The following is a 20,847-nucleotide window of genomic DNA, read 5'->3' on the forward strand; positions in this document are numbered from 1 at the left end:
CCCAACCATCCCATTCCCTCGAACTCTCCCCATCCTCCCCTTCTCCCTCCTCTCCCCCATCTCCCCTTATCCTTACCTCACCCCCACCCCCGTGCTCCCAACCCCTGCCTGGCAATGTTGTCAGCTTTCAATATCCAGGAAGATATCATATTGATATATGTCTTTCTTTAGGTTCACCTACTTATTTAGTTTCTCTAGGATCACGAACTATAGCCTCAATGTCCTTTGTTTATGGCTAGAATCCGCTTATGAGTGAGTACATAACATATTCCTCTTTTTGGGTCTGGGTTACCTCACTCAGTAAAGGGTTTTCTGTTTCCATCCATTTGAATGCAAAATTCAAGATGTCATTGTTTTTTTTACCACTGAGTAGTACTCTAAAGCATATGTATTCCACACTTTCTTTACCCATTCTTCTATTGAGGGGCACCAGGTTGTTTCCAGGTTGTGGCTATTACAAATAGTGCTGCTATGAACATAGTTGAACAAATGCTTTTGTAGTATTATTGGGAATCTCTTGGGTATATTCCCAAGAGTGGAATTGCTGGAGTTGTAGGTTGATTCCCAGTTTCCTGAGAAACTGCCACACTGATTTCCAAAGTGGTTGCACATGTTTGCATTCCCACCAACAATGGATGAGTGTTCCCCTTACTCCACATTCTCTCCAGCATAGGCTGTCATTGGTGTTTTTGATTTTAGCCATTCTGACAGGTGTAACATGATATCTCATAGTTGTTTTGTTTTTCATTTCCCTGATCGCTAAGGAGGTTGAGCATGACCTTAGTGTCTTTTGGCCATTCAAAGTTCTTCTGTTGAGAATTCTCTGTTCAGTTCAGTGCCCCGTATTTTAATTGGGTTAATTAGCATTTTTTAAAGCCTAGTTTCTTGAGCTCTTTATATATTTTGGAGATCAGACCTTTGTCTGATGTGGGGTTGGTGGAGATCTTCTCCCAGTCAGTAGGTTGCCCTTTTGTTTAATGACAGTGTCCTTTGCTTTACAGAAGCTTCTCAGTTTTAGGAAGTTCCATTTATTCAATGTTGCCCTTATAGTCTGTGCTACTGGGGCTATACGTAGGAAGTGGTCTCCATTGCCCATGTGTTGTAGACTACTTCCCACTTTCTCTTCTATGAGATTTAGTGTGGTCAGATTAATATTGAGGTCTTTAATCCTTTTGGATTTGAGTTGTGTGCATGGTGATAGAAATGGATCTACTTTCATTCTTCTACAGGTTGACATCCAGTTTTGCCAGCACCATTTGTTAAAGATGCTTTTTTTCCTACCATTGTTCAATTTTATCTCCTTTGTTGAAAATCAGGTGTTCATAGGTTTGTGGATTAATATTTGGGTTTTCGATTCGATTCCATTGGTCAATGTCCCTGTTTTTGTGCCAATACCAAGCTGTTTTCATTACTGTAGCTCTGTAATAGAGTTTGAAGTCAGGGATGGTAATGCTTCCGGAACTACTTTTATTGTATAGGATTGGTTTGGCTATCCTGGGTTTTTTGTTTTTCCATATAAAGTTGATTATTGTTTTCTAAAGGTCTGTGAAGAAGTTTGATGGGATTTTGATGGGGATTGCATTGAATCTATAGATTGCTTTTGGTAGAATTGCCATTTTTACTATGTTGATTCTCCCAATCCAAGAGCAGGGGAAGTCTTTCCATTTTCTGGTATCCTCCTCAATTTCTTTCTTCAAAGACTTAAAGTTCTTGTCAAAGAGGTCTTTCACTTCCTTGGTTAGAGTAACCCCAAGATATTTTATGCTACTTGTGGCTATCGTGAAAGGTGATGTTTCTCTGATTTCCCTCTCTGCTTCTTTATCCTTTGTGTATAGGAGGGCAACTGATTTTTTTGAAGTTGATCTTGCATCCTGTCACATTGCTAAAGGTGTTACTCAGCTGTAGGAGTTCTTTGGTAGAGTTTTTGGGGTCACTTCTGTACACTATCATATCATCTGCAAATAATGAAAGTTTGACTTCTTTCTTTCCAATTCGAATCCCCTTGATCCCCTTATGCTGTCCTATTGCTCTAGCTAGAACTTCAAGCACTATATTGAAGAGGTATGGAGAGAGTGGACAGCCTTATCTTGTTCCGGATTTTAGTGGGATGGCTTTGAGTTTCTCTCCATTTAATTTAAAGTTACCTGTCGGCTTGCTGTATGTTGCTTTTATTGTATTTAGGAATGGACCTTGTATCAATAAAGGGATTCTTTGTCTAAAGGAATGGGGCTTCACTGTAAGATAAGCACAAAATATAGCACAGTTGTGTATGACCTCATATTTAACTTCTTGAGATTGAATGCATTTGACAACTGCTAAATAAATGAAATATTACTACTAATGCCCCTTATTGAATACACACTTGAATTACTCATCTAAATTCAATGAAACTTAGTTAATCCAGAATCATTTTTCTTGTAACTATGCATGATTTTCATAGCCTATATAACTGCTGCATATTTTTTTCCTTTCATAACAGCTACTTTGTGTGGCCCGTTGTTAAAATTCCAAATATGAGTCTATCAACAAACAGCTAAAATAATTAAATTGTAAATAAACACATAAATTATGTTAAAGGATATTTCTTCATGACTTTGTAACTAACACATAGCATTTATAAAACTAATCCTCAATTACATTCAGAATAATTTCTGAAACTTTTTATCCTAATTATACCACCACAAATGTTTATGACTCATCACAGCATATGGTAGCCTGCATGCGACAATGGATTTTTGAATGGAAATAAGATAAATTTATCGTGAGTCATTCCTATCTGTATTTATTTCATATTTTCACACTAAATTTTATTATCAGTTGAGTAAATGTTGTTTTATTTACATGAAATAACTGGTATAAGTCACATTAGTACTTACTGCCCATATAGTTTTTGCTAAGCCTTGAACTTAACAAAACTTTATCTATGCATAATGTCTCATTAAGAGTGAGATTGGTAATATAATTCAAAATTTACTGAAGAACCAATGGTTAGGATTTTGCTTTTTTCAAACAGAGTTGTAGTTTTTCAACAAAGAGAATTGTTTGCTTAGACACTTTGTCTTATTCTATACCTTGTTCACCATTTAACAACTTTGAGAAATTATTTAGTTCATTTTTGTTACCCAAACAACTATAAGCTTCCCATAATGAAAAAAATGTATTCTTTTTCTCTTTCCATTTCAACAGTAACCCCATTAAGTCTAGATTACACATTAAGTATATAGGAGAAGGTCTTCTGCTTTTCAACAGTTGGTTTTTAGAAAGTTCCCTTTCTCTGTTAATCTGTATTTTCTTGTTGGCAGTGCTGGTAAGAGTCTTACAGCAAAGCATATCATTTGATACAGATGTGGAGGCACATGCCTGTAATGTGGGCACGTGGGAGGTTGAGATTGGAGGACCCCAAGTTTGAGCTTAGCCTAAGCTTTATCGAACAAGTCTGTTTTTCTTTTAAATAATATGTGATAGCAAAAAGAAAAGTAACAGAGCATGCAAAACAATCTTTATGGTACTAAGAATAACTCCAGTGTCACTAAAAGAGCAGTATAATTTCTGAATCATAGGTTGTCCCCCTTGGCTGATAGTAACTTACAGTAATGCTAGGATGACACCATTCTACCTAAAATTTTATGTCCTATGCTTACCTATAGCACAGTAGTACTGATTCTTACCTGACTAGTGCCTGTTTTGTAATACTGTAATGAAATGATTGAGGTATAATAACTTTATAAAGAAAATAGGTTTTGTTAGTTCACATTTTAAAACTTCTATTAGCTGATTCACTTCAGAGTGAATTGCTCTAACAGAAACAGAAATTATATTTTCAAATGGGAAGCCATAAAGGGATAATAGGATTCCACAAGCCCTTCTAAGGATTCTCTACCAGGGACCTAAGGATTTCTTGCTTTTCTTTACCACCTCCTTCTATCCTACTGAGACCCAAGCCTTCAACACAAATATTTGGACAGACAAGCAGCATATAAACCGTAATGCCTATCTTTTTCCAGACAAGGCTGTGAACTAAAGTTGCTGAGGAAATTCTGGGTGAAAATACTCTGTAACTGAGTGATAGGAGTGGAATGTGCAGTAGACTAAACTTCATTCTTCTGCTGCTGGTTACAACTCTTATCAAAGCCACAATAATGGGGTGGGAGAAGTAGTTCAACAGTTACGTGAACCTGCTCCTATTCTAGAAACCTGGAGATTCCCAGTTACCATGTGACGAGCTTTGAGTATCTGTAACTCAAGGAACAGCAAGACACTTTAGAGTTTGACAAGAAGTAGTACACTGGTTCCCAAAGTGTATGGCAAAGGACCTGCTTCCTGTGCTGTAGCCTACTCCAAGGTTGTATAGCATCTTTTATGATTTTTACAGAGTTCAGTGATTTGTGAAGGAAAGCAGCAGTACCTGGCATGTTTCAGACACCACACATGCTACCACTAGAGATGCTTTCAAGTTTTATTAGATTATTTGACATTGCTCTTCTTTGCAAAGCTGGTGGCAAGATTAAGAGAAGTTGAGCTGGGTCCTACAGACACACAGCTTTGGTATGATTGCTTGTTTTTTAAGGTTGTTGCTTGTTTTCAAATTATGCATATTATTTTTTAAATAGATGATATATATTGCCAAGAAATAAATACCTTTAAGTTCTGTAGACCCAATTACTTAATAAACTACACCATCTGATACTTTTTTTGACATATAAGTACTATTAAAGAACTGACATAAACTGATAAATGTTTTGGAGCTTCTAACAAAGAGTCTCTAAAGCACAGGTTCTCAACCTGAGATTCAAACAATCTTGTCACAGGGGTTCCATATCAGATATTTATGTTTCAATTCATAATAGTAGTACAATTACAGTTATGAAGTAGCAACAAAATAATTTTATGGTTAGGGTCATCTCAATATGAGGGAATATATTAAAGGTTTGCAGCATTCAGAAGGTTGAGAACTACTGCAATAGAGGTAATCAGATCATTCTTCCAAACAAGAACATGCATTCTCTCAGGGAAGAATGAAGAGAAACATTCTATAAAGTTGGAAAAGTGTTTTTCTTTGGCTGAAAACCAGAACGATATATGCAAGAAGTTTGAGTGCAGATATGTGTTATATAGTATGTAGACATTAAAATTGAGGAACATCATTATTAGAAGCATGGTATATAACCTATGCATTTCTTTTCATTTGGTCTCCAGTTTCTCCTGTTCTTCCTAACATTTTCTCTTCACTTACTGCATCAGGTTCCGTACTGAGTTCTTTAGTAGATGTTACAAGAGACAAATATTAGATGAAAATATTAATAATGCATGAGTCTTATAATCCGTTAAGGATTAAACAGTGTCATGACAAAACTTATAAGTATCGTTGCCTTTTCTAATCAGACTATAAATATATACTTAGATTCCATAGTAAATCTGTCTAATAAGTTATAGTGGAGTAAGACCTTAGAAGATGTTACATTGCAGTAGTAGTTTACCAGACAGAGGAAGTATCAAGTGAAAATAAAATGTGGAGAATAAAAAGGACTAATTTGTAGAAAAATGATATTTGGAAATTTCTTTGTTGTTTTGTTTCATTGTTTTTGAGACAAAGTCTCACCATATAGCTTTGGCTGACCTGAACTCGCAGAGATCCTCTTGCTTCTACCTTTGGAGTCCTGGGATCAAAGGTATACTCTATTAACCATGCTGATGAGATTTAGTTTAATTGAGGAGAAAGATGAATGGTGAGTAAGTGACCAAGAAAATACTCTGTAATCTATTCTTTCTGTTCTGTTTTTGTTTTTGTAAGGTCTCTGATCATCTTTTAACCTGCCTATATGAAGGAGCCCTTTTTGAGCCTTTCCCATTCTATTTTTTTCCTTTCCTTACCCTCAACTCTTTTGTTTTTATATATCTGAGTTTCTAGTATTGGACTAATAAACATTGAATGACTATCAAATACTTCAAATGTAGTAGCCTAAGATTAGTTGCCTCTATGATACAGCAATTTTCTAGTATCCCACTTTGGTTTCCCTGCTTTCTTCTACTCAAGCCCTCCCCATGAGCTCACTGTGCTTCCTTACAGCCCTTGTTTGCTAACTTCCAAGCTCTTGTTCACTTCTCTGTTTTCTCAGTATATCTTTTATCACCATCTTCACATGCCCCCATCCTACTATCCCTTATAAAAACGAGCTAAAGTTCTGGTGTCTGTCTCTAGCAGGGCTACATGGCGTCTCTCTCTGCCTCCTTTACCCCAGCATTGAGTTTAGGTTTTCCCACCTACTTCTGTTCTGCCCTGCTCTGCTATAGACTCAAAGCAGTTCTTTATTAATCAATGATAATCACAGCATACAGAGTGGAATCCCACATCAGGACATCTAGGTTGTTTTCAGTTTCTAGCATTTACCAATGAAGCTGCTATGAACATACTTGAGAAAGAGTCCTTGTGATATGGTTGAGCATCCTTTGAGTATATACCCAGGAATGGTATAGCTGGATTTTGAGGTAGATTAATTTGAAATGTTCTGAGAAACTACCATATTTATTTCCAAAGTGACTGTTCATGTTTGAACTCCCACCAGCAATGGAGGAGTATTCCCCTTGCTCCACATCCTCTCCAGCAGGAGCTGACACTTGTGTTTTTGGTCTTATCCATTTTGATATGTATAAGATAGAATGTCAGAGTCATTTTGATTTAAATTTCCCTGATGACTAAGAATGTTGAACATTTAAGTTTTTCTCAGCTATTTGAGATTCTTCTGTTGAGAATTCTGTGTTTAGATGTGCAGCACTCTTTTAATTGAATTATTTGCAGGGGCGGGAGTGTTAATGTCTAGTTCCTTGAGTTATTTATATATATTAGATATCAGCCTTCTGTCAGGTGGAGTCAGTGAAGATCTTTTCACTTTCTTTAGGATACTGTTTGTCCTATCGACCATGTCTTGCCTTACAGAAGCTTTTTGAATCTATAAGGTTTCATTTATTAGTTGTTGACCTTAGTATCTATGCTGTTGGTGTTCTGTTCAGGAAGTTCACTCCTGCACCAATACTTTTCAATATTACCACTTTCTCTTCTATCTTGTTTAGTGTATCTGGTTTTATGTTGAGGACTCTGTTCCACTTGGAATATAGTTTTGTGCAGAGTGATAAATTATGGGTCGATTTGCATTCTTCTGCATGCTGACATTCAGCTATGCCAGCATCATTTCTTGAAAATGCTCTCTTTTTTTAACTATATAATTTGGCTTATTTGCCAAAAACTAAGTGTCCATAGGTGTGTGGATTTATGCATGGTTCTTTGATTCTCTTTCATTTGTCAATCTGTCTGTTTTTATGACAATACTATGCAGTTTTTACTACTATAGGTCTGTAATACAGCTTGAAATTGGCGACGGTGATGCCTCCAAATGTTCTTTTATAGTACAGGATTGTCTTAGCTATCCTGGGTTTATTGTTTTTTGACATGAAATTGAATATTGATCTTTTGCAGTCTGTAAATAATTGTGTTGGAATTTTAATAGGGATTGTGTTGAATCTGTAGGTTGCTTTTGGTAATATTTTTTTTTATTATGTTGACCCTCCTGATCCATGAGCATGGGAGAGCTTTCCATATTCTGCTGTCTTCTGCAGTGTCTTTCTTCAAAGACTTGAAGTTCTCATCATACATGTCTTTCACTTTCTTGGTTACAGTTTCACCAAGATATTTTATGTTATTTGTGGCTATTGTGAAGGTTGTTTTCTGATTTCTTTCTCTACCCCTTTATTGTTTGTATATAGTATAGGCCTATTGATTTTTTTTTAGTTAATTTTTGTTTCCATTCTCCTTCACTGAAGGTTTTTATCAGTGATAAAAGTTCCCTGGTGGAATTCTGGGGCCTTTATGTATACTGTCATATCATCTACAAAGCAAAATGATGATTTCTTCCTTTCCAATTTGTATGCGGTTGATCTCCTTTTGTTATCATATTGCTCTAGCTAGAACTTTGAGTACTATATTGAATAGATATGTAGCTAGTGGACAGCCTTGTCTTGTTCCTGATTTAAGTGGAATTGCTTTTAGTTCCTCTCCATTTGATGTTGCCTGTTGGTTTGCTGTATATTGCCTGTAATATATTTAGTTATGTCCCTTGTAACCCTTATCTCTCCAAGACTTTTATTCTGAAGGAGTGCTGAATTTTTGTCAAAGGATTTTCAACATCTAATGAGAAAGTCATGTGTTTTTTTTCTTTAACTTTATTTATATACTGGATTACATTAACAAATTTTTGCATGTTGAACCGTAACTGCATCTCTAGGATGAAACCTACTTGATCGTGATGAATGATCTTTTTTATTGTTCTTCTTATTATATTTTTTTCTCTCTGCTCCCCTCCCTTTCTCCCCTCTTCCACAATCCCCACTCCCCCAATTTACTCAATAGATCTTGTCTTTTTCTACTTTCCATATAGATTAAATCCATATATGTCTCTCTTAGGGGCCTCATTGTTGTCTAGGTTCTCTGGGATTGTGATTTGTAGGCTGATTTTTTTCTTCGCTTTATGTTTAAAAACCAGTTATGAGTGAGTAAATATGATAATTGTCTTTCTGGGTCTGGGTTATCTCACTCAATATGATGTTTTCTAGATCCATCCATTTGCCTGCAAATTTCAAGATGTCATAACTTTTGTTTTCCACTGAGTAAGTACTCCTTGTTTTAAATGTACCAATTTTCTTTATCCATTCTTTTGTTGAGGGACTTTTAGGTTGTTTCCAAGTTCTGGCTATAACAAATAATGCTGCTATGAACATCTTTGAGCACATGTCCTTGTGGTATGATTGAGCATCCTTTGCGTTTATACTCAAAAGTGATATTGCTGGGTCTTGAGGTAGGTTGTTTCTTGATTTTCTGATAAAGTGCCACACTGATTTTCAAACCACCTGTACCAGTTTGCACTCCCACCAGCAATGCAGGAGTGTTCCTTACTCCACATCCTCTCAAGCATAAGTTGTCATCAGTGTTTTTGATCTTGGTCATTCTTACAGGTGTAAGATAAAATCTCAGAGTTGTTTTAATTTTCATTTCTCTCATGGCTAAGGAAGGATGTTAAGCATTTCCTTAAGTGTCTTTTAGCCATTTTAGATTCTTCTGTTGAGAGTTCTCTGTTGAGGTCTGTACCCCATTTTTAATTGGATTATGTGTTCTTTTGATGGCCAGTTTCTTAAGTTCTTTGTATATTAAGGAGATCAGCCCTTTGTCCGATATAGGGTTGGTGAACATCTTTTACCATTCTTTAGGCTGCTGCTTTGTCTTTTTGACCATGTTTTTTGCTTTGCAGAATCTTTTCACTTTTAGGAGGTCCCATTTATTAATTGTTGCTCCCAGTGTCTGTGCTGCGGGTGTTATATTTAGGAAGTGGTCTCCTGTGCCAATGCATTAAAGTGAACTTCCTACTTTTCTTCTATCAGGTTTAGTGTGGTTGGTTTTATGTTGAGGTCTTTGATCTGTTTGGACTTGTGTTTTATGCATAATGATAAATATGGATTTATTTTCATTTTTGTACATGTCGATATCCAGTTATGCCAGCACCATTTGTTGAATATGCTTTCTTTTTTCCATTTTATATTTTTGCTTCTTTGATCTTTCTGATGTGTTTTTGAATTTGATTTGCCTGTATTTTAATTTATTTGCATTAATGTCCATGAGGGAAATTGGTGGTGTTTTTTTTTTTTTTTTTTTTTAGTCTTTGTTTGATTTGGGTATGAGAGTAACTGTGACCACATGAAAGTATTTGACAATGTTCCCTTTATCCTGTTTTGTGAAATAACTTTATGAATATTGATATTGGCTCTTCTTTGAAAAACTGGTATAACTTTATTCTAAAACTGTCTGGTCCTGGGCTTTTTTTTTTTTTTTTGGTTGTAAAACTTTTGATGACTGCTTCTGTTTCTTAGGTTTTATGGGTCTATTTAAATTATTAATCTCATCCTGATTTAACTTTTGTGTTATCTGTTAAGAAATTTGTCCATTTCTTTTACATATTTTAGTTTTGTGCATTCTTTTAATTCTTTGAATTTCCTCAGTTTCTATTGTTATGTACCCTTTTTCATTTCTGACTTTGTTAATTTTAGTATTCTCTCTCTTCAAGTCCCTCCAACCTCATTGCCAGACCCAAGGACATGCTCTGCCCTGCTCTGCCCTTAGGGACTCCTGCTACTCAAGTGGAGACCACACTAGTCAGAAGAACATGTGCAGGCTATACTAGTCAGAAGAACAGTGACCCCTGCTGCACCAAAGACCAAGTTAACCTCCAGAAGGCAAGCTCCCAACTTGGACAGAAGTTGGAGGGACAGGTGGAGGAATGGGTCATGGGGAACAAAATCTGGAGTGTTACAGTTCAGTTGGAAGGCATATCACTCACATGCTCTTCTGACTTGTGTGGCCTGCACCTGAGTAATGGAAGTCTGGCAGCATTGGAGGTAAGGCCCAGGAGTGATGTGGGTTATCTTGATTTAATTTTAAACTGAAGATTGATCACCGAGTCTTACATATACTGAACATTAAACCATGCTATATATTTAGCTTCTAAGTTTGAATTTTAAATTTCTGATTCAAGTCTATCCAGTCTGGAAAAGTCCTGAGGTAAGCCTTGTAGTCTGGATATTGTGCAGTGTTTGACCTGTACAGGTTCAAGCCAGACAGAGTCCCAACATTGACAACAGAAAATGTACATCCCTAACCAAGAAGATATCTGTATTTTACATTGCTTGCAAAGGAAAAATTAGTTTCCTTCAATGGAGTTTCCCTACACTTACGAGTAGGCCCCATGTGCAGCAGTAGACAGTCAACTCAAATGAACTCGATGGTATTTTAGTAGATGTTCTGTCTCATTGCTTTGTTTGAGCATTTATTGTCTTACTGATCTTTTGTGTGTATATTATAGTTTCCAATTTTATATTTCTATGGTGTTTGCTGGTGTGGATGTTTTTCTTGTGCTTTTTCTTTGTTTTGCAAGTTGGTTTTTGTTGTTTACTTACTTGTTTTATTTTCTCCGTTTTTTTTTTTCTTCAAGACAGGGTTTCTCTGTGTAACAGTCCTAGCTGTCCTGGAACTAGCTCCTGTAGATCAGGCTGACCTGAACTCACAGAGATCTGCCTGCCTCTGCCTTCTGAGTGCTGGGATTAAAGACGTGCACCACAATTGCCCTGCTCACCTATTTGTTTTCTAAAGAGAAAGAAAGAAAACATGAAGTTTGGTGTCTAGGGAGGATCTGGGAGGCATTGAGGAATGGGAAACTGTATTATATAAAATATATATTTTTTTCAAAAAAAGGAACTACATAAAGAGATAATGTAACTTCATTCTATAAGTTATAGTTGCCATATTCTACTCTATTAAAAATAAAAATAAAAAAATAGTTTTTATGTGTGTGTTTGCACACATGGTCCATGAAGTATAGGTGTAAAGTTTCTCACCTTCCACTGTTGATTCCAGGAATCAGAATCAGGTTTATAGGTTTGCTGGCAAGCACCTGATGAACTGTCTCATAAGTTCCCAATTCTTTTATCATTTTGCAGAGTCCATTAGATTTCCAAACTACTTTTTAAAATACCGTCAAATGTTCTTTTTTCATTTATTGTCCCCTGATATATGGCAGATACAACTTACCTATAATACTATTTTTTACTATTGGTCAAACTTTTACTTCACATAATATCTTCCATTTAAGTATATTTGGCAAGGAGATAAGTTTTCTTGCCAACATCTAGAGTTCTTAGTATTATGTTACCTTGCTTCTTGGTAGAAGAAATACATAAGAGATGTTTATGTGGAATGCTCCTGGTAATTTGATTAGTCTGGAATTAGAAGTTTGTGTCCTAATATATCACCTTTCAGTTAGCTTGCTTTCTACTTTTAGGAGTGAGCTACTTTCCATAACACTTATTTTCCATTTAGCTAGCATATGAGAAGATAATTTCCTCTTCATGGTATTTTGCTTTTTTCTTGTTGAAAATTCAAAATCTCTTACTGTGTATTATTTGATTTATGCTTAGGAAATGAGATATAAAAGCTGGTCATATTTTAAAATGAATTAATGTATATATTGTGTTAAAATTTGAATGATGAAAATTCAGATAAAATTCTAATTCTTACTGAGAACTATATTCAGCACAGAACACTAGATTATTGGAGAGGGTGGGTGTGGGTCCAGAAAATCATATCCACTTACATAAGAAACAGATGAAGAAGGGAAAAAAAGATTGTCTTGGAAAAAAGAAGTCTGGGTACAAGTCAATTGCTGTCTTATATTAATGTTATTTTAGAAGATATGAATATGACCTGGGACTAAAATGTTATAATTTTGTTAAATATGTCTTGGAAAGAATTCCATAGTCAAACCAAAACCAGACACACTCGTTTTTAAGATAATTCTGATGTATATATTAAATATATTTTAAAGACCGTACAAGTCACACAATAAAATATGTCTAAATCTGATAAAACAAATTTTCCATAAACACTCAAAACCATCTTCTGAGGAACTGATCTTAGGGTAGTGGTTTTTAAACTGTGGTAATAGGAGAACTGCCTGAGAATTCATTACAAATATAACTTTTAAAAATGTGTTGTGACCAGGAGCAAAGGTAGGGAGAAAGAGGGGAGAGTAGGTAAGTTTGTTTAGTATAAAGTAATGTGATTTTAAAATTACCATATTTGCTTCAATGAAATCAATTATCCTGAAAAAGATGACACATTTCGCCAATAGGACTGCACCTGTTGAAGTTTATTTTATGACTAAGTTCAGGTTTGGAAACCTTTTCTGTCTGGCTATGTGACTATACTTTGAAGGTTGCATTTTATGAAACTCAAATACAGATTAAGCTTTGTCAATTAAAATTTATCATCTGAATTTAAATGAATCATATATGTAAAGTATAAACCAAATCATGATGACCTCGTACAAAAAAGAAAAAAATTGAACTTAAAAAGGATGCTGCATGTGTGTTTGCATATGTATACGTGTGCACACGTGCTTACAGTTGTTCATGATAAAATAATTTTCTTTAAATATGATGAAATGAGATTAAGTGCCTTGAAGTATAGCTATACTATATTTACAATTATTACTACTGCTTTTTGAACTGAGGTGTAGATAAATTTATCTTTTATATTTCATTTTTTTCCAGAAAGTTCTTTAGAGTATATTCTTTATCTTTTACAAGCTTTGGAGATCTGTAATGAGACTTTCACCATGCTAAGTCTTTTCTTTAAGTAATGGTTCTCTAGGTTTATATTATTAGGTCAATTGGATTTGTATTTATTTTTAGGTAGGCAGAAACTGGCCTTTGGTTTGCTTGCAGAATGCCTTGGAGTATCCACTTACAGTAATGAATATAAGTAATGCTATCATTATTACTATTTTTAAACACCCATGGTGCTCAGGAATGTGCTTAAGTCTGGGTATAACATGGGTAACTATGTCACTGTTACTGCCCAGAGCCATGTGGACTAAAAGCATATATTCCCATTATGAGGAATCTATCAAATACTTTCGTTTCAAGTTAAAACATTTTTTCACTCTTGGTTTACTGAAAGATGTTTAGAATATTGTGTGTTTTCTGAGGACAAACAGGCAGTTTTCTTCTTGTATATCAATTTCCCACATGAGTTTCTTACTGCTGTTTTATGCTTATTATTATATCTCTTTTTAGTTTTCCTCACGGGAGAAAAGGCCAACTCAGTATTAAAACGCTACCCAAGAGCCAATGGGCTTTTTGAAGAAATAAGACAGGGCAACATTGAGCGTGAGTGCAAAGAAGAAGTCTGCACATACGAAGAAGCCAGAGAGGCTTTTGAAAATCATGAAAAAACTGTAAGTATACTGGTAACTTAAAACATGTTCACAGAATTGCTTACCTTTTGATGTAGTTTTGAACTCTACGTTTCCGAAGTACATGCACTGCTTTCAACTAAAAGTTGATTTACTGAAGAAATCTCCATGTAATATCAAATGAATAGTATTCTGTATAGGAGAGACCTAGTTTACTTCAGTCTTTGTTGGTCTGCGTTTGAGGGCCATGTTTCCACAGTGCTCTGCTTAGCTAGCAATTATTATAGTTGCAAGGCATCAAGTTCACCCAAGGCTTTGATCCAGAAAGTAGATGATCTCATTACATTTTTATAGCTAATGAGAGAGAGGGAATGGAGAAGTATGGGACACTGTTAGTGTTTTGATATTTTATTTATCATGGACTGGAGGTATATAGCTCAGTGATAGGATGCTTCACTTGCATGCTTGAGACTCCTGGCATCAACTATTATACCAGAGAAAATTTGTTTTAGTTCTGTATACTTTTAGACTCTTCTTCTACATTTTACAAGACTACTTTACCTCACTTTACTCTGACAGCAAGCAATTCAGAGAACAGGGTTGAGAAAGCAAAAAGCAAGGATGTAAATTGTTAAGGTCTGTTTTACAGTTGGGAATTATAAAACCAGAGTTAGCTGTTTTGTGCCTGTGCATCAAGAAAATAATACCATATGCTAAATAAGTGGCATACAATTTGCTATAGGGACATCAAATAAGCTGCAGTAACAGTGGGTACATACATGTTTCAAAGAAGGAGGGTTTGATGTTTTGTTTAGTGAAGAAGTCCCTAGAGATGAAAGAAAAAGGGGCCTTGGAAATTACTAGATTCTAGTGCCCAACACAAAAGCAAAATCTGTTCATAAATTAACAAACTATGATCTTCATCAGCTTTACTAGTTTTACTTGTAGTTGTTATATTATGAGTATGATTTTTGAGGACTGTCCAGTTTTCCAAGTCCCATTCAGCAAACAGGCCCTCCTCACTCTAGTCATTTTAGTTATTCTTAGTTATATATTTCCTTTAGTTATATTTACTTATCCTGGTTTCCATATGTACTTCATCTATTTCTGGGTTTTCTATTCTAGTTTATCTCTTTCCTTTCAGAAGATATGTTGTGTGTTCTAATATAAATTAGAAGTAGTTCTACCTTGATATGGTATTCTACAGTAATTTTTGAACTCTTCTTACCTACCCAAGAGATAATGGGCTACATTTTTCATGTAAATTTTAGTATTAAATTGTCTAGCATAAGAAAAATTAGTGTTTTTATTGGGATTTTTTTTTTTCAGTTTACACTCTCAAAACAATCTGCTCTTGCCATGGTTACTAGAATTTCACCCATGTACTTGTTGCCTCTTTACAACAAAACCATTTGTTATGGTTTGAATACTAAGTGATCCCACAGGCTCATGTATTGAAAGTTTAGTTTCATCTACTGGAAGCTTTAGAAGGTATGGCCTCAGTGAAAGAAATAAACCACTGTGGGTGTATCTTTGAAGAGTAGCTTCTTTCTGACTCCTCCTGTCTCTCTCTGCTGCCTGACTACCATAACATGAATAACCTCTGCCACATGTTCCTGTTACCATGATATTCTGCCTTGACTCAGACTCAGAGCAATGTATTCAACCAGCCATGCACTGATAACCTCCTAAGTATAGGATACCATAAGCAAAATGTAATCTCCTTCCTTTAAATTGTTTTTCTCAGGTATTTGTCCCAGCATCAGAATGTATGATTAATGCATCATCACTACCATCTCAAGTATATTTTTATACTTTCCACATAATTAAAATTTTTACATTTATTTTTTTCATCAGTTCTTTGAGAATTTTGTACAATGTAGTCGAATTCCCTTCATTCTCCAGCTTTACCAAGATCCTCCCCTTCTCTGCCCACTCAACTTTGTTTCCTCTTCATTGATTTATTTTGTAGGAAGAGGGAGGGGCACATGCCAGTAGATCAGAGGACAATCAAACAAGTCAGTACTCTTGTGAATTCTAGGGCTCGAACTCAGGTCATCAAGCTTAGTCACAAGTACCTTTATTTATTTAGAAATCTCTGACATCTACCTAATTTTTAAAATACCAAGACAGAATGACACTTTAAATTTTCTTTACTATGCATGGTAGTTTATAGCTATAGAAGCAATACTCAGGAAGAAAGGAAGATTGTGAATATACTGTGTAATGAGTTCCAGACTAGGCTAGTCTATATTATTAAGAGCCAGCCTGAAAAATAAAAGCAATATATTATCTTCTCTGCAGTGGCTTCATATTTCCCTTAGTAAAAGCCAAAGAATTCAGAATCACCTATAAGGTACAACTGCTTCAATCCTCCACTGTCATTTCCCTGCAGAAGAAATCTTCCCTACAACTCCTATTACTCTACTCATTGATTAGTTGTGGCTTCCTGCTTCCTTTCAGAGCACTTTCCCTGTCCTTTATTATGCTCATTTCTGTCCTAGTGCAGCACTATTTTATCATGATGCTCTACAGGGGGGGCATCAACTCTTGTGCTCTTCTCTTCCAAAGGTATCTGTCTGAGCTTGATGATTGCAGTCATGTCATTGTGCATCTTCACTTTCTCAATAAGGAAATATTCTATCTTCTCTGATTCCCCCCATACCATTTATCACCTTCTGACATTGATTTGTTGTATTTATTAGCTGTCTACTTTCCTCCCAAGACTGTTATCCCTGTGACAGCACTATTTCTCATTTGTTTGGTTCCTAGCTACAACATTATGGCACATAATAGGGGCTATATAAAATTTTGATAGAGGAAAGAAGTAATGAATTGTGATACTACAAATTACATTTAAAACAAAGAAGGAACTGGTTTAAATTTTATTCATGAGTTAGATGAGAGATGTAGACATTAAAATGGATTTTTTTACTATATTGATTTGTTGCCTTTTCTATGGCTTTAAAGTCTGTCATCCAAATTTGCTTTTCTGATTAAAACTATAGTATTTATAATAGGATGTGTTAGAAGGCATTTAAGTCAAAGTGGCACTGTCTTCCTTTACCTGCTTCGTTGTAAGTATTTCAGAATCATGTTTGTTACATGCTAAGAAGATTTTAAAGAGAGAAAAAAGATTAGCTTTTCAGATTTGTTTTCTCCTAAATGCCTTATCTTTTTATATATTGAAATTTCTTACTTGAAACAGAGTTTATAACATCTTCAATATACTAAAATGTAAACTACATGAATTTAGTAGATAGCATTCAGTGGAATATTTATTTGTAACACTTTACCTAATATAGTGCACAAGTCTAATTATGGATTTGAAGAAAAGACATTATGTTTAGTAGTCCTCACTTTCAGCATGTAGGTAAGTCAGATTGATTCATATGTTACCTGCTAAGTAACTCCTGTGGAACAGATACAGAATATCTTAAATTTTCTTTATCATGGTTGAGGTCTATCAGAAGTAACTGACTTTCACATGAAAGTTTATATAAACACTTAATCCACCTTTTTTGAGGCAGAGGGGCATTGTGGGTCTAATACAGACACTTTCACATGCTAGGCAAGCAGTTTACCACTAACTTACATTCCAGCCTGAAATTCACAGCTCCATGTTTGTTTGTGGTGCTAAGGATTAAATTCAGTGGCTTCATGCTTAGCAGGTGCTCTACTAAGCTATATCCCATTTATATCATAAATACATAGATTTTTTTTGTCATCTATACTTCAATAAAATTGAAGTCGAAAAGGGTTTCTGCCTGTCATTCTCAAACCTCAGAGAAACAGATCAATCTTATTTGGTGTCTCAACTCTGCCACCTACTGACTGTATTTATTTCAAATAAACATTTCACCTTTATATATTTTAATTTTACAAATCTCTTTGGGTGTGAAATTATACACTCTATACTGCCTTAAACAGACAAAGCCTTCAGTAAATATATTTCTTTTTTTTAATTTATTTTATTTTATTATGTATACAATATTCTGTCTATGTGTATGCCTGCAGGCCAGAAAAGGGCACCAGACCCCATTACAGATGGTTGTGAGCCACCATGTGGTTGCTGGGAATTGAACTCAGGACCTTTGGAAGAGCAGGCAATGCTCTTAACCTCTGAGCCATCTCTCCAACCCCCAGTAAATATATTTCATTCAAGTTTTAGATGTTATATTATAGCTGTTTTATTTAGGATTCATATTTCTGCCAGGTAATTTTTCCTTTCTTTTTTTCTAAAATAATATATGTGCGTATACACACACATATGTGTGTGTGTGTGTGTGTGTGTGTGTGTGTGTGTGTGTAGAGCTAAGATGACAAATTTTGTAAAGTCACATCTCATCACCTTGTTTTTTCTGTCACTGTGCTGCAGGCTAGCTAGAGCTTCTGGCCACCATCCTCTTTAATCTCCCAGATCACAATAGGAATGCTTGGATACAGATGTATCCAAACCATCACATTTGACTTATTGTGTGGGTGGTATCTTAGGGTTGATCTTGGTCTACAGTCTTCTGCTAATGCTTTATACCCATTGAGTCATCTTCCCAGCCTCTACCTGGGTTTGGGGGACATAAAGAATCTCTATGTGATGAACATTTTAATATTGAGTTACTATGAAGAAAATTATAGTAATTATTTCAGAACTTTTTTCACAAATAATTTCAGCTTTACTTTGCTTGACTCTAAGATAGTTGTTGTCACACTTCAAGGAATACAAAAATAGTCTATATGTTTATCAAACTTGTACAGTCCTATCTCGTCCTTAGTTCTATGATCTTTTCTTTTCTATGCATGGAGCAGAGGATTGAGTTAAGGGTCTTGCACAAGGTAGGCAAGTACTTTACACTGAATGCTTATACATCTCCAGTCTAGAAAAGAAGCCAGAACTCTTTGAAGAAATGACTTATTCTAAGGCTGGCATTTATTGTAGTATCAGAAAATAAGGATGTGCCAAAAGAGAAAAACAAAAGTAAAAGAAAGAAGAGAAACATGATAAGTGGACTTAGCAGTTAGCTTTAAGGAGCCCCTAGTGGCTAAAGGTAAGCACTTGGAGATACAAGATCAATACTATAGTACTGGGTTATAACCCAAAGCATAAATTAAATACAGACTTCTCAGAATCTGTTCCCAGTGACATACTTCCTTCAGCAAGACTGTACCATCTCCTAAAACAATACCACAAAATGGGGTCCAATTGTTCAAATACATGAGCCTGTGGGAGACATTTCTCATTTCAAACAAAGAAAATTCATATTTGAATTCTGACATTTCTTATTTCAAAGCACGTTAAACCAAAAACTTCAATGTCATGTTTTTATTCCTAGGACAATTCCCAGTCCATTCTTCGTAAGCAACATACCACATAGATGACACACTCAGAGCATAAGGAAGTATGTCTGGAAGAAAAAGAAACCTAATAAAACCAATGCAAAAGGAGTATAGAAATTGATATTTTAGACATTTAATAAATGTGATGCTAAAATCATTTTTAGGAGAGTTATTTTTAAATTATGTAAATTATGAGCTTTTGTTATAAATCTAGGGTATTGTTTAAAGTAGAAAAATGATGAAGAAGCACTTCTATCTAGTTATTGAACTTCCTTAAAGCTACAGAAATTCCTTTTTTTCTTTTTACTCTAAAAGATTATATTATAAAAATCCCTAGTTCAGTTCCCAGCATGTCATGAGCCAGGCATGATGGAATATGTCCATAATCCTCTATTTTCTCCTTTCGGTGTCTCAGACTTGCCGCAGAAAAGCCAGGAACCATAATTCTTAGGTTACCCAATAACCACAAATGGGTTTGCCATGATATTCTTGTCAGTGCTGACAACACCACTGCCCTCTGTGCACTTCCACAGTGAGTGTCGCATACCTGCTGCTGCTTTTGCCAGCCACCCTGAGTGCAACAGAATTACCATCCCGACTGTGAGGCTGCCATCACCAGCTACATCCAGTTGCAGCTCTATGTTTCCTATGTTTACTTCTCCATTGTAACATGAAGGGCCTGCTTGTTTGTGTTTCTGTCCTTCCCGGCCCCCCAGCTGATTAGTCCCAAAGAAAATAACACAGAGGACTTTGTAAGTTATAAAGCTGATTGGCCCATTAGCTAACTCTTACATCTTGATTAACCCATTTTTCTGATCTATTTTAGCCATGTGGCTCAATACTTTTTTCAGTGGGGCAGCTCACATCCTGCTGCTTTGGTGATCTGGGCAGGAGTGGGAAGAATCAACTTCCTCCTTCCCAGAATTCTCCTGCTCTGCTTGCATCATTTCCACATCCTGTCTGGTTTTCCCACCTACACCTCCTGCCTGGTCAATCAGCGTTTATTTAAAACATGATTGACAGAATACAGACAGTTCTCCCGCACCACTCCATGGCCTTCTTCTGTGACCATGGAGATTTAAATTAGAAGAACTTCACTGGCTTCTTCTTTGCGTGAATAGTCCACACTCCTGGAGATGTCCCTGACACTTTAGAATGAGGGTAGAGGCCTCATCTGTTTCCTTGACTTTGGAAAACAAACCCATGATGATTGGGTTAATGGCCTTGCATTCATGGAATGTGCCTTCCACCTGGAGAAAACAATCAGTGAGAGCTTCCTCCATGCCTTTTAGCAAAGGTGTTGTCCATCTTTTGCAGCCACTGTCTGCAACCTCATTTCAGGATCATCCAGATGTTTGTCTTTCTGTTCAACCTGCACCAGGTGGGAGCTAGGAAAGATGACATTATCGAGTATTTTCAGTGAGTTGTACCTGAATGGCAGACGTTCAAAGAATTGAGCTGTGATTGTCCCTGAGTCCCCAGACTAAGCATATTGTCCTTAGAGCAATTTCTCTAGTTTGACAGCTGTTTTCTATAAAGTTATTTTGTTCTCACCAAAATAAGTGTCAACTTGACTCATTTATGAAAAATTCTCACCTTTAGTGAATGAGGTCAGATTCTCTTATCAGGTGTCTAAGAGTCTCCGCATTCTCACATCCCCATTTTTGTATAGCCCATATTTTTATTTTTTGATTTTAAGTTATTTTTTAAAAATATATCTTTT

At 35.7% G+C, this 20,847-nt stretch overlaps 1 protein-coding gene across 2 annotated transcripts in view; it reads left to right on the plus strand.

The window, feature by feature from the left end:
- Prrg1 (proline rich and Gla domain 1) overlaps positions 1 to 20,847 on the plus strand; it is a 114,856-nt gene that overhangs the window by 70,071 nt on the left and 23,938 nt on the right. For both annotated transcript variants that reach the window (XM_048436309.3, XM_048436317.3), the window contains exon 3: positions 13,672 to 13,832. In XM_048436309.3, the coding sequence (XP_048292266.3) occupies positions 13,672 to 13,832 (161 nt within the window). The remainder of the gene's footprint in view (positions 1 to 13,671; positions 13,833 to 20,847) is intronic.

This window comes from Myodes glareolus, chromosome X (genome assembly GCF_982192425.1).
Source record: "Myodes glareolus chromosome X, mMyoGla1.1, whole genome shotgun sequence".
Taxonomy (NCBI): domain Eukaryota; kingdom Metazoa; phylum Chordata; class Mammalia; order Rodentia; family Cricetidae; genus Myodes; species Myodes glareolus.